At 46.7% G+C, this 25,020-nt stretch overlaps 1 protein-coding gene across 9 annotated transcripts; it reads right to left on the bottom strand.

Moving 5' to 3' along the window:
• Nucleotides 1-1,800: 1,800 nt before the first annotated feature.
• Nucleotides 1,801-23,824, bottom strand: USF1 (upstream transcription factor 1). Of its 9 annotated transcripts, none has more exons than XM_088151048.1 (13): nt 23,668-23,811; nt 22,995-23,117; nt 22,629-22,791; nt 20,263-20,351; nt 16,195-16,247; nt 15,729-15,847; nt 12,699-12,800; nt 11,314-11,506; nt 8,391-8,478; nt 7,740-7,798; nt 4,500-4,594; nt 3,205-3,333; nt 1,801-2,666 (listed from the first exon to the last, which is right to left on the bottom strand). In XM_088151048.1, exons 4-13 carry the CDS (start codon nt 20,268-20,270, stop codon nt 2,580-2,582), a joined length of 933 nt encoding a protein of 310 aa, XP_088007174.1. In that variant the 5' UTR covers nt 20,271-20,351; nt 22,629-22,791; nt 22,995-23,117; nt 23,668-23,811; the 3' UTR covers nt 1,801-2,579. The 9 variants fall into 9 exon arrangements, with proteins under 9 accessions (XP_088007174.1, XP_088007175.1, XP_088007178.1 ...); XM_088151049.1 differs by having other exon boundaries at nt 22,629-22,759; XM_088151052.1 differs by having other exon boundaries at nt 16,195-16,244; nt 23,668-23,810.
• Between the last annotated feature and the right edge of the window lie 1,196 nt (nt 23,825-25,020).

Genomic DNA, 25,020 nt, shown 5'->3' with positions numbered 1-25,020 from the left:
AATGTGGATGAACTGCTGCTCAGTTCCTATTCCAACCTTAATTTAAGAAGGAAGGAATTGCCCATCTGAAATTTTGCCACCCAACTTTGGACACGCCGTCCGTATGTTGCTGAGGGTGCTCGCAGCCCAAGAAGCTGAGAGTTACCTCCCCTGTTGCAAATCAGAGGCCTCCTTGCAGCTCCCCCCTCAAATTCAAAGGCGGTTTCTCCACAAGGGCCACATCTGAATTCATCTTTCACCACAAGCCAAAGGAGCCTGCTTTTAAAATCTCGGTGGCAGAAGAACGTTGGGTGGAATGTAGGTAGCACTCGTACACTTCACATCTAGGTTTGCACAATAAGCGCGTAATAGAGTGGAATCCCACATGGCAATCCTAGGCCTTGCACCTCTCTAGTCACCCAAGAGGCAATGGCAAAGTTGGCTCTCACGGTTTTACTGTACAGTCCAGGCTTATACTGCGTGACTTCCACCTCTTCCCAAAATGGAATGCCTTCGTGGGCATCTGTTTGACTCAAATGAAGAGGTGGACAGACTGTCAGGACCAGGTTGAAGAGACTATGCGTGGAGTTCTTTTGTGACAGCTTTAAAAAACTTGTCCGTCGTTGGCAGAAGCATGTAGCGAATGCCGGTGATTACGTGGAGAAGTAAATGCAGGTAATTTTAAGGATCTGCTTGGGTATAGCATGTTATGAAAACAAAGCAATTGCATTTTGTGAATCTGGATTTAGCAAACCCGGTACCTGAGTGACAAGGTGACCAAGGAACGTGTCAGATATTCATCATGGGTGGATGACCCCGTCCAAAGAGTGCTGATTAATGGCTCCACTTAGATTGGAGGACCATAAGGCTCTGCCCAGGGCCTGTGGTCTTCAACATGACTTGGATGGACATAAGGGGACACCCGAAGTTTGCAGATCATGCCAAGTTGGGAGGGGTGGTGGTGTAGATAAATTTCAAGGAGATCTAGACAGGCTTGAGCAGTGGGCTGAAATGAATTGGATGGAATTTAACAGGCAGAAACATGAATTTCTGCATTTGGGTAGGAAAAAAGAAAGGCGTAAGTGTAGGATACGGAAGACCTAGCTTGGCAGTAGGACGTGTGAAAGGGATCTGGGCATCCTCGTTGATCACCAGTAACACTAGCCAGCAGAGTTGTGCAGCTGCGAAAAAGGCAACTGCTCCCTTGGGATGTGTTAACAGCAGCATAGAGTCCACGTCCTGGGAAGTCATTGTTCCCCTCTCCATTGGCTGGTTCAGACCCTATTTGGAATCCAGCGCCCAGTTCAAAAAGGGCCATGACAAATTGGAGCAGGCTCAGAAACGGGGACCCAAGATGTGAAGGACCTTGGAAACCAAGCTGTTTCTGGATACGTTTAACTTGCAGGAGAGACAAGAGAGATAGGATTTAAAAAAAAACCAAGTTGTGTCAACTCTCAGTGATCACACAGACTTTCTCATGGATGATCTGTCCCAACCTGGACCTTCAGGTCTCCCAGCAACTTGCCCACGGCCACTCTACTCAAGTCCATCCCACTTACTGCTGTGTGTCAGAGACCGGGCACAGCATTAGTACCTGGACGCCTTACGAGACTCACCAGCTGCCGGAAGGGAGGTTCTGGGTCACCACGCAGACACTCTTCCTCTTCGCCTGATGCCACCACCGTCCACCCTGCTTTGAGCGTTATGCTCTCCAACTGTGGGGAGAGCGCCAACGCAAGTCTGCCCAAATGGGCACCGTGACCCAAGGTTCTCCTCCCCATGGGCAGACCCGAGGCAGCCCCCGAACAAAAACAAACCAAAGTGAACCCAGCAAGGCAGCTATTTAATTATGTTCCTTTTTTCCAAAACGCAGGGTTTATTTAAAAAAGAGAAAAACAAAGAGAACTGCTATCCTGATCAATTGATGCATCATCTCGGGGAGAGGAAGACGGCGACTCCTTGGGGCCCGCTCCAGTCCTTGGCACTCTGCACCATGAGCAACCTTTCCTCTTTCCAGCAACGTGGAGCCACGTTAAGGGAACGTCAAGGAGCAGCCTTCCAGGCGGAAGGGAGCCCATCCGGGGAGAGGGAGGAAGGCAAGCGGGCGGGGGCTGCACAGAGCTCAACTCCCTCGCTTGGCAGGAGCAGGGCCTGGGGGGGGGATCATCCCAGGAGGTCCCAGTCACACTGGTGGGAGTGGGGAACTGTGCAACATAACTACGTGAGATTGCATGCAAGGGCAGGCAAGCTGGAGTCAGCTGGAGCGCACGAGCGAGAGGCGATGCTGAGCAAAACGGCAGGGCTGGGGGAGGGAGAACACAACTTGGGGATTATTTATTTTAGGGTCCTACGAACCAAGAGTACTTTTGTCAACGTCGAGCTTGGAGGGCCCAGCCAAGTCTGAGCTGAGAGGGAGCACTGGGCAATGTTGAGTGTCCTGAGCTGAGCCTGGCCCCAAGGGCGGGGACCCTGCTTTCTGATCCTGTACGAGAGAGACAAAGGCTGGCTTGGAAGCACTAGGCAGCTGGGAGTCCCAGCCTTCTGCTGTGCCCAAAAGGGCTGTGCCTTGACCAAGGCCCTCCCTGCCGGTTGGTGGCTTGTCAGTGGGTCTCCTTAATGATCACCTCCACGCCATGCTGTCGGAGCTGTGCTCGTAAAATCAGGTTTTTGTTTTTCAGATCTTCAACCTGTGAGCAGAAGGAAAGGAAAGAGCTGGAGCTGGGTTGGACGACAATTCCTAGACTCTTCTGGCTCTGAGCACTGGGCAGGTTTCTCAACCAGGGCAACTTTAAGATGTGTATCCACACACCTTAAAGTTGCCAAGGTTCAGGAACACTGCTCTGGAGAGTTCAAACTGGCACAGTGCCTGGACTTTCAATAGCAGTCATGGGGGGCAAAGGGAGAAATACACATCTGAGGGACCCCATCCGGCCATGTGACAGCAGAGCAAAGCAACATGGAAGTCTTCCTTGGTTAGACTCCATGGGACAACCTTCCCCAACCAAGATGTAAATATCAAGCCCAGAATTCTTGGCAATGGCCACGCTGACCAAGGAAGAGGCATTCTGAACTGCACCTGCACCTCCAGAGGGTGTCTAGGTGGGGGAAAGTTTGCAATTTCCTGATTGCTCCAGAACAGCCCATCCTAGACACTTGAGGGGCCCATGATGAGAAATCCAAAGCTGCAAGGGTTCCCTCCAGAAACAGGTGGGGCTCTCACCTTACCTGCTGTCGCAAGACTTCATTGTCCACCTGGAGCTGGTCCAGGCCCTGCAGTTCCTCAGAAAGACGGATGTTGTTTTGTCTCAACTCCTGAATATAGTCACAAGCTTTAGAGAGGATCCCTCCTTTACTCTGCAGAAGGAGGAAGAGAAGGACTGAACAGGAGAGATAATAACCCCATCAACTTTGAGGGAGCTGTCATTAAGGCTTTGGTCACCACTTTTAATGAAGAGATGGCTGAACCTTCTGGATAATCACTCCCCAAACTTCCTGGACTGAAGATTAGAGCCAGGTTGCTCTTGTACCGCCAACGAGCTAATGGCTAGATGCCCAGTAGATCACTAGCTAGAGAACAAGTAGTGCAAAATCTGCTACAGGGAGGAACCTGTGGCCCTTCAGGTGTCTGCTATATGACAACTTCCAGTAACTTCAGCCACATGAGCCAATGATGAAGGATGCAGATGTCTTGCAATGACATCTTGCAGCATCCTTCAGGAACCCCTCAAGTTCTAACCAATACAGGTAATCCTTGGGTTATAACGGCAATTGGGACTATAATTTTGGTCACTAAGCGATGCGATTGTAAAGTGTGATGTCATGTGACCATAATGCTTAGTGACAGAAAGTCCAGTCCCAACTGCTGTCATAACCCCACGACCATGCAAGTCATTAAGGAGGAAGAGGCAGGAGTCCCAGGCAAGAAGCAGGGGAGGTGTGCGGGTACTTGGGATGTGTATGTTTATGTGCCGTACGTGGGCACTGGGAAGCATGGATGGGCCAGTGAGTGCCAGGTGGGCTCTGGGGAGCGTGAGCAGGTGCTACTGAGTACGAGTTCCTGAGTACTCTGTAGTGGGGCTCCTCAGAAAAATGGTGGGAATGACTTATGGGAGCAACTTGCGACCTTCCCTGCCAGCTTCCCCATTGACTTCGCTTGTGGGAAGCTGGCAGGGAAGGTCGAAAACGGTGATCACGTGACTGCTGCTTGCTGCGATGTCATAACCGCAGGCCAGACACCTGAGCACCTGGATTGTGATCACATGACCGTGGGGACACTTCAATGGCTGAAACTTTGCAGACTGGTCTTAAGTCCTCCTCATTCAGTGCCGTTGTAATTTTGAACAGTCATTGAACGAGTGGTTGTAACTCGAGGACTACCTATATGATCAAATTCAAGTGAAAGCCCACCAGTAACCTTGGCAGTGAAGGTAACTGCTGAGAGGTCTGACCTCACTAATATCTCCACCATCACTAACCCCAAACCCCGTCTCCCTATAGCAAAACAGCTCAACTACTCTCACCTGCCCAGATTTGGTGTTCTCCATAGAACAGTCAGGAATGATCTTGGAGAGCTGCACAATCCAGTTGTTGATCTTGTCCCTGCGCCGGCGCTCCACTGCAGGACAGAAAAGGGTTACAGCTGGGTCACTCCTGGTTCTCAAGAGGAGCAGCTGCGCCATCCAGAACAATCCACTGCCCCAGCTCTATAGGCCGGCCATTTCCCCACACTTCTCTGACCCTGCTCACAGGAGCACAATGCGGTAATGATTCATCTCAACGTAACTTTAGTTGACCACAGTGGGTGCACGCGACAGTTTCTCATTCGCTGTCCTAGAATTCAGAGAAACCTTTCAGAACCCACAGAGAAATAAAATAAACGATTTGAAACGTGCAGCAATGGTTGCTTTTAGAGGGTACCCTCATGGGAGGACTCTGCTTCAATGATGAGCATGCAGGAATAATTAAGACATGAACTGAGAGGGAAAATATTACTGTAAAATATGCTGGAAGAAAAAATGGGTGAACCTGGAGGTCCATTCCCTGCCTTTCCATGCATGGGGGTGACTAAGATCGGATGGATAAATCTGTACCTGACTGGCAGGCAGGCAGACACTGTTGGATGATTGTATGGTGGTCTATGACTGTAATAAAGATTTGATTTTGATTTACTGGTTAACTGAAAGGCTGACTGAATGTTGCGTCAACTAAGAGCAAAGGGGCTGGCAAGTGCCACTGCTCTGTGGGGTGAGCTGAGGCAAACAGCGAATCACATTTACCACGGTAAGAGCCCTATTCAGGGCTACACCAGGCCACTGAAAGTGAAGAAACATGAACATTTCTCTACTCTTTTGCCCTCTCAGAATGCCACCCAGCAGCCATTTATAAAATAACCTAGATCCTATTGGGCACGGATGGGTGGGAAGACCATCTGCTGGACTGCTGCTAAGCATCTGGAAGATAACATTGAGCAGATCTAAGCAATTTTATGATATGAACAGAGCTAGTCCCGAGGAAGTGGTTAAGACTATGCTTTGCAAGGTTATGCTTTGCACGAGTTTGAATCTGTGAGTCCTGATGAAATAGACAGTGATCTCTGGCATCTGCTTTCTCACCTGTTACCTAAATCCACGTCCACCCTGCAGGTGACAACCTCTAGAGAAATGGGTGGGCTGGGTGAGGGCAGAGGTAAATCCATCCTTGCCTTGAAGAAGGTGATTGTGAACTCCTTCAAGCAGCTTTCATTTTGCCTCAGAATTTGCCTCAGAATTTCTGGACCAGTCTCCAATCTTTCCTTTCTTGGGAAGGCTGTTTAGGAGGTGGGGCTGCAGATCTCAGAGAAACAGATTATGTGGACCTGTTTCAGGCATGGGCACGGCACTGAGATGACACTGAACACTGTTATGGATGACCTCTGGCAGACTTGGAAGGAGGAGTGTGACCATCCCGGTGTTGCTTGATCTCTCTTCGATACCATAAATCTTGGTATTCTTTTGGACTGCCTTTGAGGGAGTAGGAGCACAGTTCTGCAGGAGTCCCTTCCTTCCTAAAGGGACAGTTCCAGTCGATGATAGCATCTGGGCAGAGATTAGGCTATTATCAAGTGCCACAGGGCTTGATGCTCTCCTCACTGCTATTTAATATCTAGCCAGTGGGAGATGTCATCTGTTGACCCAGAATTAGGTATCATTAGCACACCAAAGATATTCAAGTTTAAATCTCAATCTTGGGCCAAAATCGTGAGGTGCTAAGATGGTCTTCAGGTGTCTGGAGGCTATTGAGGTCTCAATAGGGAGGAATAGCTTAGGAATAATTCAGCAGCTCTCCAATTCCAGAGAAATACCATATTTAGCCTTGGACAAGGTCTTGTACCTGTAGACAGAATTGGCTTTTAACTTGGGAGTCATCTTGGATTCATAGCTCCTGACTGAGGAGCAAGTGGTGACCATAGCTAAGGGGGCCTTTGCACAGTTCCGTCTAGAGTAACAGTACGATGCCTTCTGAAATGAGAGGTTCTACAGGCAGTCCTCACTTAATGACCACAATAGGGACTGGAAAAATTGGTTAAGCGGGGCAGTTGTTAAGAGAATTGGACCCAATTTTATGACCTTTTTTGCGGTGGTCGTTAAGCAAATCACTGTGGTTGTTAAGCAAATCATGCAGTCATTAAGCGAATCCAGCTTCCTCCATTGATTTTGTTGTCAGAAGCCCCCTGGGAAGGTCGCAAATGGCGATCATGTGACCCCAGGATGCTGCAACTGTCCTAAGTGCAAGTTGGTTGCCAAGTGCCCAGATTGCGATCACATGACTGCGGGGGTGCTGGGATGGCCATAACTTTGGGCACTGGTCATAAGCCACTTCTTTTAACACTGTTGTAATTTCGAACGGTCACTAAAGGAATGGTTGTTAAGTGAGGACTAACTGTACTCAGTTGGACTACTGCAGTGTACCTTACAGCTCCCTTGAGGAGCATTCAGAAGCTGCAGCTGGTCTAGAATCAGTGGCTCACTCCCTGATTTGCCACTATAACACCAATACTTTGAGAACAGCACTGGCTACTAGTTGGCTTCCAGGTGAAATTCAAAGTGCTGGTTGTCACCCTTAGAGTCCTTCCTTGCTCAGGACCCAAATACCAGCAGGACTGCCTACATCCAAGAGTATCTGCCTATCCAACAAAATCTTGTAAACTGGGCTCCTTCCAGATGTCTATGCAGAAACACCAAAGCAATAGGGTCGAATTTAAAGTCACAGAGACCATAAACACCATAGTGGGTTTAAAAAGAAAATGGTGCCAAATCAATTGGAAAAGGCCTGGATCTGGCTGCACTAGGGATTTTCTGCCACGATCAAAACCAGAGAAAGCCCCCTCTTTTCCTGTACTCCAGAGCTCTGTGTGTTTGGACAAGCTAAGTAAGGGTAGATGGAGAGACAAGCGACAGACTCCACGACATTCAACAACTTTATAAGGAGCTCCCACGTGGTCTTGCCTATTCATCAGACATGGCCCTCACCTTTCCTTCAGGAGTTCAAGGCAGCCTCCACGGGGATCTTCCTTTATACTTATCCCCACAATAGCAATCTTGGGAGGAAGGTTGGGCTGAGAGAATGTACCTTGTCCAGAGTCACCCAGTGAGTTTCCATGGCTGGTGGTGGATTTGATCTCCCCAGTTCTACTCCAACAACCTAACCACTATACCAGTGTTTCTCAACCTCGGCAACTTTAAGATGTGTGGACTTCAACTCCCAGAAGCGATCTTCCTCACCTTCGTTGTGCTGCGCCCGACGCTTCTCATCCCGTGTTGTCCGTGGAGCTTCCGACTTCCTGGGAAAAGCAAAAGGCAGATCTAATTCTACACTCAAAGCTGCATTGTTAAATTTACATTGTGTCATAATTTAAGAGAGGACTTCTATAAATGCTGTATCGTTGGTATATGACACCGGTTAAGCTGTTAAAAATGTACAAAGGAATATCACATGAATGCTGGAAGTATGAAAAGGAAGGGGGCTTTTCATCATGGATGGACTTGTGAAAAAGCAAAGAAATTTGGGCGCAAACTCATACATTGATGCAAAAGATATTGTGGATTAATATTATGATGAAACCGGAATTATTTCTATTGGGCCTTATGGACACTGGAAAAGAAATATGGGAAACTAATATTGTGAATGGTAACTGTGACAAGATTATTTTCCATCTGTTTTCCATTTGTTTTTTTTAACTTTTTATACTTTAATTATGTTGAAACATTCTAATAAAAATATTTTTAAAAATAATTCTACATTCAAAGTTGCATTCACAAATCCCAAGAGAGTCCCTAGCAAACCAATTCTGGCAAGTCGGAAACACCAAGAAAAAAGCCCCCCCAATTCAGACGTCGGCCAGAATGACATTAAATATGGGGACCGGCACTCACGGTGAGTAGGGGTGCGTCCTGGGGGCAATGGACCGCTGGGTTCCGCTCTGTAGCACCTCCTGTGGTGACATCATGACAAAAAATTGCCCTGATTCAAAGTGGGAGAGAGAAAGCCTGGTTTTACAAAATACTCTAAAACTACGTAACAACAACTACATATACAGAAGACGCTATGTTCAAACAAGTAAGAACGACTGTCGTGGCCTGATTTTCACAACATGCTGAAAAGAAGGGTTGGGTTTCCCCTGAATGACCAACCCATTTCAGTCCAGCAAAAAGTGCTGTGGAAACCCAGCCTGAGGTCCGTGCCATTTCTGTACTGAATTTTTTTTTAAAAGTTATCTTGTGTGAATCAGATGGATTTCTTCTTCCAGTGTGGTACGATAGTTCTTTTAACTAACCTCTGTGCCTGAAAAGTCCCCAATTCTTGATGTTCTGAAGCATTCCAGAAACTGGAGATGTAGTCAAGAACACCTCAACCTGAACACACCACTATCAATCCAGATTCACACCCAAAATGTGGCAAGTTCAAACAATGGGTTCCAGCTCCTGAATTACATCTCCAGCAAGTCAACTGACACCAATTCTCATTCAGTACTCTCTATGGTACCCATATATACGGTTCTGTTTTTGTTCTGTTAACCTCATTTTAAGTTCAACATTGTATTACGATAAATTATTTCTGTGATCTAGTGACCCATATTAAACTTAAAGCTGTTCCCCAAACAAATAGGGATGCAAACACTGGCAAAGGTTTTCACTGGGTTCAAATAACAAATCAAGCTGAGCTCAAAGAAGAGCTGAATTGTGAAGTTCCTTATTTCACACAGTGGCATCCTTTCCTAGATCAGAAGACCCTTCAGACAATCACTCACCCCCTGGTCATCTCACAGCTTGACTACAGCAACATGCTCTACCTGGGGCTGCCCTTGAAGATCCCCTGGAAGCTTCAACTGGTCCAGAAAACAGCAGTGATGGACATGCCTCAGGATGCCCATGGAACATCCCTGTTTCATGAGCTGCACTGGTTGCCAGCTTACTTCTGGCCGCAGTTCAAGGTGCTGGTCATTATCGACATGGCACAGGGCCTGGTGACTTGAGGGACCGCCCGTTTCCCATAGTATCTGCCCGGCTGATTCAATCAGGCAGGATTGGCGCTTCGATTAAACGACGCCACCTCTTGGGCCTCCAGAAGCATGCCTTCCCTGCCATCTGGAATGAGGCTCCCCCAAGATCTAAATGGCCCCCACTGTGCTGGTGTTTTGAAGACACTTGAAGACCTGACTCTTCTCCCAGGCCTTTGGCGAGGGTGACTGAGGGCCCCTTTAGACTATGTGTGTTGTTTTCCTTTGTTCCTGTCTGGTTTTGTCATCCTGCCATCTTTACCCCTTTTTTCATCTTTTTTCTTGTTTTTAATATTTTAAACAATTTATAAACCACCCAGAGTTGCTGGGAGTCGGGCAGCATACAAATTTTGATGATGATGATGATGCTTGAAAAGTATAGAAAGTTAAATCTACCTTCTCTTATTAGTAATTTTAACTTGCACACTAAAAATCCTGGATTATATCTTTAAAAAAATATCCTGTAAATTCATTTAAAATAATGGGATAATATCAATGTAGAAAGTAATCACAAAAAGGAAGTAAGTCTTGAAGTAAAATTACATATGGATCTTCCAAAAAGTATTCAAGCAATTCTAGACCATCTGTGTAGCTCTTTTTTCATTTGCATCAGATCTATCAGATGAAAAAACTTCCTGGGAATTCTGATACCAATAAAGTTAAGGAACCAGAATACACCCTAAAACTCCTTATACTACCAAAATTACAGTATGACTCAACGGCATCAAGTCTGATTTTAGGACTGTGCAGCATTTGAAAGTCAAGGGCAAAGAGGTGCACAGGAGAGAGCAAGTACAGGAGGGTTACTTTTGAACCCTCCAGATACAGTGGTACCTCTACTTACGAACGCCCCTACTTACGAAAATTTCGAGATACGATCAGCTCTGGCCCCAAAAATATACCTCTACTTACAAACTCGCCTCGACTTACGAGCCGTTTTTCCGCCCGTTCCACGTGGTCCACGGCCATTTTCCGCCCGTTCCACGTGGTCCGTGGCCATTTTTCCACCCGTGCCACATGGTCCGCGGCCATTTTCTGCCTGTTCCACGTGGTCCGTGGCCATTTTTCCGCCCGTTCCACGTGGTCAGTGGCCATTTTTCCGCCCGACACGTGGTCAGCGGTCGTTTTTCCGCCCCTGATGTGTGGTCCGCGGACGCCGGAACGGATTAACGGTAATTACATTGATCCTTATGGGAAAATTTACTTCAACTTGCGACCAAATCGACTTCCGATCAGAGTCACAGAACGGATTAAATTCGTAAGTAGAGGTACCACTGAAATTACAAATCAATCCTCTCCAATAATTAAAACACAGAGTCATCACTTATGTCTGGTTATCTATAGTTAACAGGGTAAAAATGCTGCGGGGGTGCCTGAGAGTGGAAGTTTCCTCAGAAGATTTGCTACAAATATGAGTTGGAAACTGGAAATATAATTTGGGAACTGGAACATTAACTAATGGTCTAGGCCAGTGTTTCTCAACCTTGGCTACTTTAAGACGTGTGGACTTCAACTCCCAGAATTCTCCAGCCAGCTGGAATTCTGGGAGTTGAAGTCCACACATCTTAAGAGTATCCATGGTTGAGAAACACTGGTCTATCCTAATAGGCGTATCCAATTATCACTTCCTTTTGCTCTGTCAAAAATGATTTGCAAGTCAAAAGACACCCACATTTATCAATGTAATACAAAGTAATGATTTGTGGAGGTTGGGGGTAGGGAGAGCAAAAGAATTATAGCCCAGGCTGAGGCTGGAGCCTGGACCTGACCTACATCTGACCCAGTCCAGCCCAACTGACCTGTGCCGGTGGGTGTAGCTTGTCCCAGAAGGGCATCTGAGTTCTGGGTCGTGACCACTGCAGTAGTCCCTGCTCCGGCAGAGGTGCTGGTGTCAGCCACTGCAGTGGCAGGGTAGTAGGTATAGTGGGTCTCAGTGGCCGTGGCTTCTGTCTCCACAGCATCTTCACTTGTGAATGCTCCCTGGATGACAGCCTGAGGAGAAAGGGTGATGAGAGGGTGACACGCTCTCTTCATGAAACTGCCTTGAAGAGGCTGAGCCCTCCTAGGGCAAAGGGAAAAACAGAGAACATGCTCTAGGACAGTGTTTCTCAACCTTGGCCACTTTAAGACGGGTGGACTTCGATTCCCAGAATTCCCCAGCCAGCACAGCTGGCTGGGGAATTCTGGGAGTCGAAGTCCACCTATCTTAAAGTGACCAAGGTCGAGAAACCCTGCTTTAAGAGATTTATTTCCCTTTTGTCCTTCAATCTGACCTTCAAGTCCAAATTGATATGGGAGAGTTAGAAGATTCCGTGGTGGATCTGCTCAGACCCCAACAACCTATTAAGGCCTCCCAGTGGATCCCACAAAGCAGAAGAACAGCTGGGCTGGATTGGGTCCTCTAGTGTGGCATACCAAACGGCGGACGGCCAGAGACATCTCAGAATCAGGGCCTGAGGGATATTACCATTCCCCATCATTTGCTTCTAAACAAAGGCCACAAAGGTCCAGATACCCCAATTCATGGGGTAATAGACTATTCAGAGAATAGTAGACCCTTGATTGATTTGTCTAACTCATGTTGCACTGTTCAGATGCAGCAAGCAACTCCAAAAAGGAGAATCTCCTTTTATTTGCTGCGATTGTGCTGCTGATATATGTCTGGTGTTGAATTATCAAATTTAATCAAAAATGGGGGATGCAACCCTCCTTCTCATTTTTCTCAAACTCTCCCCTCACCCACCCAATCCCAAACATCAGCATACTCTGTAAAATAGGACTGGGCAATCCAAACGTCCCATTCAGCCTCATGCCCACATTTCTGTAGTCTGCTGTCTCCATGATCCTGTTGGCCATTTACTGACTTTCAGCAGTATAATTTTGAAAAAGGTGAGGCTCCCTGAGAAAACAAATTGGAGGATCTCAAGCAGCATGATCTCCTCTCCTTCCTGGCAGAAGCCCATGTTGAAGCATCCTGAGATCCACCTGCATTTAGAGCAGTGTTTCTTGGTAACTTTAAGATGTTTGGACTTCAACTCCCACACAAGATGTGTGGTTGAAGTCCACACATCTTAAAGTTGCTAAGGTTGAGAAACACTGAGTTAGAGGATTCAGCCCAACAGCAGGGCTACTCTTCATCTCCAGCAGGACCACCTTCCTCTTCTGCCAAATTGGCAGAACCTACCTGAGTCATGGACTGTGTTGCAGGGTAGCCGCTGATGGCCCCACTGCCCTCCGTCTGCCCATCCAGTTGGCCCTCGGCCACCTGTATCACTCTGTACATCAGCTGAAGGAAAGACCAAAAAGAAGCTGGGACAACTGGGGGTGGTGAACATGGTAAACAGAGAACAGGTAGCTTTGAAATGGGCTTAACCACAATATTCAGCAGTCTGTCTCTTGGTTCCACCCATCTCACAGAACTGCTTAAATTCAAAACAGACAGAACCCAGCAGCCATGATTCATTCAGATGCTGAGAACGCTTCTGATACGGTTTCTGAAGCACCATTCATTCAGTGCCGTCATAACTTGGAATGGTTGCTGACCAAATGGTCGTAAACTGAGGACTACCTATGATCAGTTTAGCATCCTGTCTCATTACTTTATCAACTGGAGAAATCCAGACTTTAAATTAACAAAAGAATCAGAACAGAATCTTCACTCAAACATTTCTAGGAAGCTTTCTCAAGTGATAAATTTGAACTTATTTTGACATAAATGAAACAAATAAGATTTAGACGAATGATCTAGAATTCTTTTAACTATTTGAGGTAGGATGTGACCCGGATTATTTAATTCCTATGTTAATTTATATTTTAGGTTGTCTTCTTTTTAATTTCTTTTTTTAAAAAAATCAAATTCATACATCATTAAATTTCTTTTGGCAAGTGCATCCTTTGAAATTTTCACTGCAGAAAACTGCTTTTGGGAAAGGTACATTTTTCAGATAAGCATTTGGGCATTTATTTTAGCTTCAGGTCAATGGTGGCAACCAAGGATTTCAGAATCCAGCTCCTCTCTGGGCTGAAGTTTAGGCAAGAACCTTGTTTCTTCACAGATCAGTTTTAGTATCTGTATTTAATGCTGGGAGGCATACAGAAAGTATGTAGAAAATATTAGGTCACATGTATAATCTTGACCTTTTTAACATTGAGAAGGTTGTATTTTTTTTGGCTAAATGAGGCCTCTCATTATTATCTTGGACCATTCTGAATGAGTGGTTAACAGAGCTTAAATTGAGTTTGACTTAATTTATGGTGCTTCTTGGAAATTTATTAAGCTTAAACATTTGTGATTTGGACTTTTGATTCTGATACCACTGCTGCTTTTTAGAGTGGATTTGAAAGACTCAGTTGTAACTCTTAGTCACCCATTTTTATATTGTTGAAAGAATTGAATGAAATTGATGTTAATTATTTACATGGCCTTTATTTATTTATTTATTTATTTATTTATTAAATTTCTCCCCGCCCATCTCCCCCCAATGGGGGACTCTGGGCAGTTCACACAAAACATTAAAACCATAAATACATATAAATACGTAAAACATAAAAATTTTAAAAACATTATTAAAAAAGAGAAAGAGAGTCCAAGAAGATGAAGGATCTGGGGCTGAAGACAGCAGGCCTCTATGGGGCCAGCCATCCTCACGCTTGAAGTATTCCTTCCCCACCCCAGGCCACGTGGCAGAACTAGGTCTTCAAAGCCCTTCGGAAGGCCAGGAGTGAGGGGGCCAATCTCACCTTTGGGGGCAGAATATTCCAGAGAGCGGGGGCCACTGCAGAGAAGGCCTGTCTTCTGGACCCCGCTAATCGGAGTTCTTTTACTGAGGGGGTCCAAAGCATGCCCTCTCTGTGTGATCAAGTGGGACAGGTTGAAGTCACGGGGAAGATGCGGTCCCTTAGGTAACCTGGTTCCATGCCATGTGGGACTTTAAAAATATTTTAATGTCCTGCTCTTGCAGTTAATTTTAAAATGAGAAAATTAAGTTTTCAGAGATTGTTTAACAGCAGGTTGCAAGCATCCTGGAATATTCTAGAACTGGAATATTAACTCGGCTAATCCTATTACTGACACAGACTGAAATTCACAAGACTGTTAATTTAGATTGATTACTGCATGTCAACATTGCATGTATTCTTCTTGTCTACACAGCCAATATTTGGAACTCTATCAAAACATGGGGGTGGCCAAAATAATTATATATCACTGGAAGGATAAATCTACACATGATCTGCAGCAGAGGAGTGCTGATTTGCTGGTGATCAACATATGAATTAGGCTTTTTTTCTACAAAGGTGGAAGGAAGGCAACATTTGAATAGTTTGACCTATTTTTAGTTGTTTTGGTTCCGATATAAGTTTCCAGGCAGTATTTCTTTTTTTCTCATTTTAGTATTGCAGCACACTGTATAAACATATTCTGCAGGTGTAATATAAAAAGATAAATATAAAAACAAAACATTAGCCAACAATTAAAATGTTTAAAAACTTAAACTGGACCAACTCATGGATTTAATGGGATAAGCTTGTACATTTTTGCTGCAACCCCCTTATACACACTTTTAACATTTCTCCTTACGATTACATATGTGAATGTAAATGTAATTAATTCATTTGCTTTTTTTCTGTATTTTTCTTTTGGATTTTTTCCATTTAAACAATACAAAATCAGAATAATTGTGAGGATAGAATATGCGGGGAAGTCATAACATTCATGACATCTTGAACAGATGGGAAAATTATAATAGACTCCAATGAAGTGTTTGTAACACAAACAAGGACCTCCAATCTGTTTTGGAAATGAATACTGTACAGCAAGCAGAGACCCTGGAAGTTATTTTTTTCTGATTTTCTTTTCCAGGCTGCGGTTTGGGGATGCCATGGGAACAGGCAGCTAATGTCCACAAGGGCAAAGACCGAGCTTGCAGGCAGGAACAATGCGAGCGAGCAGAAAGACCCTAGCCAAATTCTCTGGTTGCCATTGCTTGCTCAACCGGGCTCCACTTTAGCAAAATACGTTAGTACAGGGAGCCAGCAGCACAGAGAACCCTGTACTGTTTAGACCAGTGTTTCTCAGCGTTTCTCATGGCTGGCTGGGAAATTCTGGAAGCTGAAGTCCACACATCTTGAAGTTGCCAACATTGAGAAACATTGGTTCAGACACTTGTTGAGTGAAACGCAAGCAAAGTGCTAGCAGAAGCCCACAGCATCTTACCTGAGCACCTCCATTCTCTGCCCGGAAGACATATTTGATGTTGGGGTCTGGAAAAGTGGCAGCTGACTGGATGCTAGCAATGGCCACACTGGTTGGATCTTCACCTGTCGCTACTGCCCCTTCAGGAAAGAAGAAAACAAGAGGCCCCACAGAGGTGGCGCCTTAAGCAGGGCCGAAATAGCCACTTTTCTCCCCTCCTGTTTCCAAGGACTGAAGGAGGAGTGGCGCTCTATCCCTACCATCAAAGAGAACATCGGGTGGATCTCAACAAGCTGGAGGAAATCTCAGAACTTCTCAACTGAGAAGCTGAAACACATTCTGAAAGAAGGCAACGGCAAACCACATCCATAACGTTGCCAAGAACATTGCCGGGACAAATCCATGGGGTTCCTGGAACTGAGCCTGACTTGAAGGAAGCCCCCTTCAACAGGTAGGAAGAGAAGAACAGGGGCTGGAGAATGCTCACCTTCTTGGATTTGAACTGTACCCTCTTCTGTCTCTGATGCTTTTTGCTGCCTGCTGAGACAAGTAGGAACATGTGAGAGGGGAATGCACTGGATTCTTTTTTTGGTCAGATACCTTCCTCCTTGGGTTCCCCTCCTGAAGGCGAGGCAGACCCTGCCTAGCTCCAGATGCTGGCTAGACAAGGGGCTGCCAGAGACAGGATCTGGGACACTCCAAAACTGGATGTCCTTCCACGTTCAGGCCCAGAGAAGACCTTTTATTCACCAAAGGCTTGGACAAAATTTCATTATGGAGGGAGGCCTCAGGGATTTTGTATGTCCTAACATTTCCACTGGCTTTCAAACCTTTATTTGTCACTAATTAAGCCTTTAGTTTTCTAAATACAACAGGGGTAGGTACGTGCTTTGTTTCCAAGCCAGCCATCTTCATCCTAAGTTCGGTGGAAAAGCCAGATGGGCCCAGAAGAGAAAATTCTACATGGGCTTCTAAGACAGGAGAAGATCTAATGTCTGCCCTCACATCATTAGCCTGGTGAGTATTATACCTGGTTACTTTTTTTGTGGCTTAGCATGTAGTGCAAGCCTAACTTATTTGTTTAGTTTATCATTTATTATTTATGCAAATTACATGCTGCTCGTTTCCAAAAAAGGCTCTAAGTGGTTTGTAATAATACAAAAGAAAAGAGAGAATGAAAAGAGGAATATCTCCAACCTCCCAAATCCATCACACCAACAACTGCCTACTGCAAGGGAGGGGACCAATCAATCAATCAATCAATCAATCAATCAATCAATCCCCAAGGTTTTCTGGAACAGCCAGGAGTTGATGGCTTTCCTGAATGCCAACAGGTTGGTGCTGACCTGACCTTGGGTGGAGCATTATTCCAAAGAGCAAATGCAGCTACAGAAAAGACACACCCTTGTGGGCCCTGATGACACCAATCCCTCAAAGACAGATTCCAGAAGGTGCCTCCCCTTCTAGATCTTCCTGGACAGGCAGAACCCAATGGGAGCAGGTGGACCTGCAGACACCTAGTTCCTGAACCACGCAGAGTTTTAAAAGTGGCATCCAGCACTACAGTTTACAAATGAGAATTTAACACAAGCAAACCACGTTATGGCCTACGTTATGGTGGGAACCCAGCCCATAACGTGTTATGTTCTGCATAACAGGAACATGAAAAAGTCTAGAGTTCAGCCTTTGGGACACTGGCTTTTATTGTACCATATTTCTGAAACAAGACTCCAGATATAAGCCCAAGAACTTGTGGGCAAGTTTTACAATTGGGCAGGGGGCTCTGATCCCTCATCCATCCAATGGCTAGCAAGACAAAATCACACAACATAACTAAAATGACAAAACAGTGACTATTTGTTCTAAGCACACAATATGGTTGATTCAGGGTTTCTACGAGCAGCAATGTAATGGTGTGGAGAGAACATCATGAACAGACAGAATTGGGCATCAATTGGGTGGGAAGAATTAAATGGGTTGGGGGGCAACAATGGACGGATGAGAAGGACCAAACAGGACCAAAGTTTGTAAAATTATCTGTCTGCAAGTCGATGCAGAATAAAGAGTCAACTGAAGATATCCACTTTATGATGACAAGCCCAAGGCTGCCTTCAGATCACAAAACATGTTGAACTTGGCTACTAATTTTCTGGGGTGATACAACACATTGATCTTAGCTCACCAAATCAGCAGGAAATGCTCAACATGCTAAACCACAAAAATGTAAAAGCTAAAGAAGGTCAGCTGTATGAATGGAAAGGCTGGGTTTTGCACTAATTTAGTTAAGCATATTGTTAGAACCCAGCATAGGAAAGACCTGGAAATGATCAATCACATTTTCTTCCAGGTGATTATGTACAAGCTTTCTATCTGGGATTGAATAAATAAATGTGCACAATAATCTTAAACTTTGATGTCCATTTTTTAGAGTAACTAATGACGACATTTATGTTTTCCCATACCCTTTCTTTTTCAAACCTTACATGGTGGTACTGCAAAGCCTTTAGATGTACAACTTATGGGATTCATCAGCAGATGATACACCTGATATACAGCAAAACATGACTTTGCTTTAAAAGGGAAGGGGACAAACTATTGCAGGATGAAAGATCTAGAAGAACAAAATGAGATGGGCAGCCCATAATTTTATTAAATAAATAAATAAAATGGAACCTCTAACACAGGGAGGACATATACTTCCACAAGCCAACTCTGAGGGCAAGAGAGAAATACGCCTGATTTGCAGCCCTGCTTTTGAGCTTCTCAAAAGCATCTGGTTGAACCTGCAGTGACACAGGATGTTGAAGGAGAAGGGCATACGGCCCACTTAACAGGCTCTATTTACATTCCAGGACAGTTTTCACCAACTGGTTCTCCAGATGTCTTGTATTAGAATGTACATCTGGGAAGAGAGAAAGGTACAAGGCATGAACTGGATTATCTGGAGGTTGAGTCATGGCAACTGGACTTTTCTTTTGGTTTGATACGTTTCACTGCTTGTCCAAGCAGCTTCTTCAGTCTAGAAAGTTGGTTGGGGGGACCCCATAAATGTCTTCCAGAGTGGCTGCGTTCCTCACTGACATGATAGACTCATTGAAGGGACAATAGGAGAGAGAGTAGTAGAGTCTTTGGGATGTGAATGTCTTACTCCTCCCTGGTGATCTTGTGAAGTGGTCTTAATCTTCCTGGGGACTGATGAACACACATGCAATATATTGCATATTGCAAATATGCAATCCAGTGAAGTGAGGAGTGTTCAGAGCTCTACAATGGAGAAACCAAACAGCCTTTCCACAGGAGGATGGCCCAGCACAGGAGGAGCAACAACACAGGACCAGAATCAGCAGTTTACCTTCATCTAAAGGAAAAAGGACACTCATTTGAGGACAATAATGTTCACATTTTGGACAGAGAAGATAGGTGTTTTGAGAGAGGAGTGAAGGAATCCATTTATGCCAAAGTGGAAAATCCTTCCCACAATAGAGGTGGAGGCCTCAGACACAACTTGTCTCCCATTTTTCATGCTCTTTTATCAGTCCCCAGGAAGATTAAGACCACTTCACAAGGTTACCTGGGGGGCAGCACTTAATGACCCACCTGGGGATGAGTGAGGGATTAGGAGCAAGACATCCACATCCCAAAGACTCTACTAATCACTCTCCTATTGTCCCTTCAACGAGCCCATCTTGAAACGTATCAAAAGAAAAGAAGTCCAGTTGCCATGACTCAACCTCCAGATAATTCCACCTGGATGACTACACTTGAACTGGATTGTGAATTACTTGGAAGCCTAAATGGCATCCACTTAGTTTAAACCAGTCAGTCATGGAAAAGGGTGACTGGGAGAACTTTTGCCACAGGCGTTTAGCAGAGGCTGGGCAGCTGCCAGTCAGGGTTGCAGAAAAGACTTGTTTCCGGCACTGAGCGCAGGGGCTACACTGTATGACGAGGCACCTTCCAATTCTTTGATTCAAAGTTTGCTGTAGGTTGCGAGTATGGATGTGCGAAGCAGTTCACGGATGAACTGCTCCACGCACAAAACAGCTGATTTCAGGTGGCTTGGGTCCGAACCAAACCGTGTGCTTGGTCTGGACATGAAATGTAATGGTGCTGCTTTGTTTTGGATACAAACTGAAATTGGGTTGTTCCAGCAGAAGTATTGGGGGAGTAGGTCAAAATGATAAATGGCAGTTGCGGCAGCGTGATCCAATCCCTCCTCCTTTTGTATGCACGTCAACATCACATGCAAAGGGACAAGTCTTCAGTTGTGACATGGCCGTTGCCATCTTGCCTGTTTTGATTCCCACCATGGGGAGATTGGGAGAGAGGGAAGGGACCTAGGAAGGCCACGTGAGCTAGGAGGGGAGGGAGGGAGGGAGGGAGGGAGGGAGGGAGGGAATGGAGGATTCCAGTTCAAGTCCTGCCTGCTTATTCTCCCTTACAGGAGCACCCCTGCTGGTTCAGTCCCAAGGCTCACCCAGGCAGGTATCTGCTTTCTCTTTCTCATCAACAGGAGCCTTCTCCCAGCCCTGATATGTTCAAAAGCTTGTCTCACCCCTTCATTTCTTTACTCGGCTACGCATCAGAAGATCTGAGCCGGGGCTTCTCCTCACCCGCCACTTCTTCAGTTATTTTGTCCAAAACCTAAAGGAAAAAAATGCATATTCATAAAGACAATGTTTCTTTATTTTATTATTTATATGCCAGCTAACAATGGAGTCCTGCAAGTGCTTACAACAATAAATTTGGGGATTCTTCTGGACTCGCGACTCGTGTTTGAAGAGCAGGTGGCAGTTGTGCACAGCTTTAGGATGTGTGGCAGTTGCACCCATTCCTAGATCGGGAGGCTCTAACAGTCACTCATGCCCTAGTCACCCCCCAGATAGACTATTGTAACACGCTCTACACGGGGCTGCCCTTGAAGAGCATCTGGAAGCTTCAGCTGGCGCAAAATGTGGTGGCGCAGGCAGTTATGTGTGCTTCAAGAACTGCACACGTTACGCCTCTGCTTCATGAGTTGCACTCATTCCCAGTTTGCTTCCGGGTCCAATTCAAAGTGCTTGTTTTGACCCATAAAACCTGACACAGCATGGGAACAGGTTATTTGAGGGACCACCTCTCCCTAGTGACATCTACCCATCCCATTAGGTCCAGCAAGAGAGGTATGTTGTGGGTCCTGACAGCTAGGGAGTTTTATTGGGCAGATCCTAGGAGGAAAGCCTTTTCTGCTGTAGCCCCCACCCTGTGGAACATCATTCCCCCCAAGGTGAGGCTGTCCCCAACCTTATTGGCCTTCCAGAAGGCCCTAAAAACAAGGTTTTGTCAACTAGCTTGGGGATCCCATGGTAGAGTGGAGCCTGTTGCATGATTATATGATCATTAACTGATGCATTCTCTGTATGCTGGCTGCCATTTTGTTTTTTATTTTGTTTTTATCTTTAATTTAAATTGTGGTTCCACTAGTTTTTATGTATTTTACTTTTACGTATTTTGTTTATTATGTACGCCACCCAGCGTAACTACGTGAGATGGGCAGCTATACAAATATGATAAATAAATATATAAGAATCTCAGCAGCAGATAGCAAGAACCAGCGTAATTGAGCAAGCCACAACATGAAACAGTATAAATAAAACCAAGAATTTTGTCCTCTTCTCACTGCAGTCTGAGCGCTGGATCATTGATAATATTATTGCATTCCTAGTACTCCCAGACAGCTCAAATTTAAATATTAAGGAAGCCTCCCTAAAAAGCTGACTGTTTTAGTTTTCCACTGAAAAACATCAAAATAAAGCAACATCCACCCACATTTAAATCTAGGCAACTCTGATGGGAAGGCCCTATCATGTGTTTCTAATCTGTACATTTCACAGGGCAAGAGGACACCAAGCCAAACACATAAGCACATTCACAGGAAAAGTGACAGCTGTTCAGATACAACACCAAGAAATAAGTGAAGGCTGTAAAGGGAAGCTCCAGGCCCATATAAATGGGATTTGTCAACAGACTGGGTGCCAATGTAACTGATGGAAGAGACAGTCAGGATCCTGTTCAAACAGGGGTGAAGGAACCACCACCACCCTGCTCCAAACGCTGCTACTAAATGGTATTTTTAATGTCACAAAAGGGAGAGGGGATATTTAATGCAACTTTCCCCAGATTAGTGCCACTGATGTTGGAATTAGGGATTCTGGGGACAGATTTGACATAGCTAGAGGAAAGAGGTTGGGAAAAGCTAATTATATCTGTAGAGGTTAGGCTAGCAATAGCATTAATTTGTTAGATTTAAGTTTACAAAGGTTAGTTATTCCCCCTTGCAATTTTGGGGAATGCACTCTCCTGGCATGCCATTTAAAAGACAAGTGTGGCCTTCATGCCTCCAAAATCAAACACTGCGTTCAAGCTCCTGAAATGAATTCCAACTGCACTTTTTGGACATTTTAAAACTCGGGCCATTTAAAATAGTTCATTTCTCTCCTCTAACCTAGGGAGGGACAATAAGCAGGCCCAAGGACCTAGGCCAAGACTTTTGTTCCTATTAGGCAGTGGTGATTTACTGAAAATCATCAAATAAATTAATGATAACCCAGAGTACATGTGAGCTTTACGGATACCAAGTTATGTTGAAAATCCCACAGACAAACACAGAGGAAATGGAGTAAAAGAACAAGGATGCAGTCTTCTTATTAAAAGCCCTTGTCCAAAGATTGACGTGCCAAGGACTTCTTTTCTTGGTGGATGATAATGACTATAGTTTTATCCCACCTTTTTAATATAACTGAAGGCAGTGAACACACCTAACACTCCTGCCTCCTCTTTTCCCCACCACAACAAGAACCCTGCGCGGCGGGGTGGGCTGGGAGAGGAACTGGCCCAAAGTCGCCCAGCTGGCTTCACGCCTCAGGGAGGCCTAAAACTCACCGGCTCCGGTTTCTGGCCTGGCGCCTTCCCCACCGCACCAAGCTGGCTCCTCAGTTCTGCAATCCTGCACAACGGCTGTGCCCAAGAGCAGCACTTTATTAGCGCTGAAGACCACCGCACAACTTCAGTGCCTGCGGGGGCAGCGTGGAAGAATGGACTTCAGCTGGAGAAGGAAGAGCGGTCAAAACCTGGACGGGCACCTTCCTTAATCTGCTGCCCTCGCGTGCCTCCCCATCACCAGAGGTGGCCTTCGAAGTTGCAGGCCTCCGCTGTGCCAGGAACCTGCCTGGCCCTATATTCTACCAACCGGGTGGTGGTTGTGGAAACAGGAGGTGGGAGACAGGTATGTTCACCACCTTGACTTACATATAAAAAAGGTGGGATCAAATCGTCATCATCATCATCCAACGACATCTGCCCATCCCAGGACCTTGGGAAGGACTCGATGGGTGGACAAAAATGCCAAATCCAGTCTAAACATCTGGCTGACTGCGCGACCAACACAACAACAACAACAACAACAAGCAGTGACGACGCGGCCCAGAAAGCAGCTCCATGGCCGGGGCAACTGGGGGTCGAGGCCTCGGTGGGGGCGGCTACCCCATCGCCCTCGCCGGCCCCCCTTTCGGGCCGCGGCTCAGCCTCGCCCCCTGCCCAGGCAGGTCGCCCCAGGGCCGCCTGCCCAGCGAGGCCCCGCGCAGGGCCGGCCCGGCAAGGGCCCCGCGGAGCCCGCGGCCTTCGGGGGAGGGAGGCCCCTGCCCCCGCCCCGTCTCCGGGGGGGCTCGCCCCTGCTTGGGGAGCGCCCGGCGGGGACAGACCGCCCGGCTCCGCCTGGGCCCGCTGAGGCCGTCCGAGACCCTCGGAGAGAGCCGCCCGGCCTCCCGACCAAGAGCGGGGCTGGGGTCGCTCGGCGCAGGCTTCTGAGGGGGCAGAAAGGCTCCCCGCCGACAGACACAGGGCCGCGCCCACCCCGCTCGCGTCCTCCCCGCCCGAGACACCCGGGGCCCCGCCCGGCCCGCTCGGGGGCCGCCGTCCTCACCCGGGCTGCCCTCCGTCCCTCGGAGCCCCTTGGCGCTCCATGGAGATCGGCGCATGCGCACTGGAACCTCCTCCCGCGCCTTCCGCCTTCTTCCCTCACCGCCAGCTGTGCCCGACGGGGCGGAAGCCGCCCAACGCAGCAAGCCCCGCCCGGGCCCGCCTCTCCCCGCCGGGCGTCTCCCCCCGGCCGGAACGTGGGCGCTGATGGCCTGCGCTTCCGGTGGCGGCCATTTTGAGGAGGGAGAGGGAGGTCTCAGCGCCGCCATGTTGAGTTGGAAAGGTAGGCCGGGCACTGATTTGCTACGTCCTGGGGAGGACGGCCCCCGGCCGCGTTTCTGGCATTCGGTCTATCGTTCCTTCAACGGTGCTTTTTAAGCGGTTTTGCCCCTCGCCAATCGACAGAGGAGAAGAAAGGGCGCTTTAGAAACAAAGCCGGAAGAGCCCCAACGCAACTTCCGGTGAGCGCCTTTCTTGGCGAGTCCTCACTCTATAGGCGCCATGTTGGAGAAGGGCGCCGCCTTCTGCCTGTAGTTCTCAACTTCCGGTATACGCACTTCCTTCGCCGAGGAGCTTTATGGGCATTTTGGGGGGCGCCTTTCTTTGGGCCTGCGCAAGTTAGAGCTCCTGGTTCCCCTTTTGTGTTCGTGGTCTTTACATTGCTGATCATTGTGGAAATTATTCTGGAATCGTCAGTGGAAATTACAGATATTGTACCACTCCTTCTGCATGTTGGTGGATGCCACTCCAGACTACAGCCCCCATAATTCCTTCATCCCACCCCAGCATCCCCACCAGCTGGGTGGGAATTGTGGGCATCCAAGCCCAAAAGTTAAATTTACGGTCATTCTAATATAGTGTTTCTCAACCTCAGCCACTTTAAGCTGTGTGGACTTCAACTCCCAGAATTCCCCAGCCAGCATGGCTGGCTGGGGAATTCTGGGAGTTGAAGTCCACACAGCTTAAAGTGGCTGAGGTTGAGAAACACTGCTCTAATTTCACTCCTGGCGACTGCCTGGAACAGTCCCTGTGGTTTTCTTAGCCACATTTTTAGAAGGGGTTTGCCATTGCCCCCTTCCTAGGGCTGAGAGAGAGGGACTGGCCCAAGGTCACCCAGCTGGATTCTGTGCCTAGGACAGCACTCGAACTCACGGCCTCCTGGTTTCTAGCCTGATGCCTTTCACCACTAAGCCAAGCTGGCTCTCAATATATTATTAGATACATTAGGCACATCTGTATGTAAAATATTAGTATGGCTTAATTATTTTAGATTAAAGTATACATAATTTTCTTCCCACGCCTCAATAGACCATCTTGGGCGTGCATCCCACTTTGGGGACGACGACTCCAGTTATTT

The sequence above is a fragment of the Python bivittatus genome, unplaced genomic scaffold (genome assembly GCF_059951505.1).
Source record: "Python bivittatus isolate LINGU-HERP-01145 unplaced genomic scaffold, Pbiv_v1 ctg000660_np1212, whole genome shotgun sequence".
Lineage (NCBI taxonomy): Eukaryota > Metazoa > Chordata > Lepidosauria > Squamata > Pythonidae > Python > Python bivittatus.
This window is presented reverse-complemented; position numbering and strand designations above follow the sequence as displayed.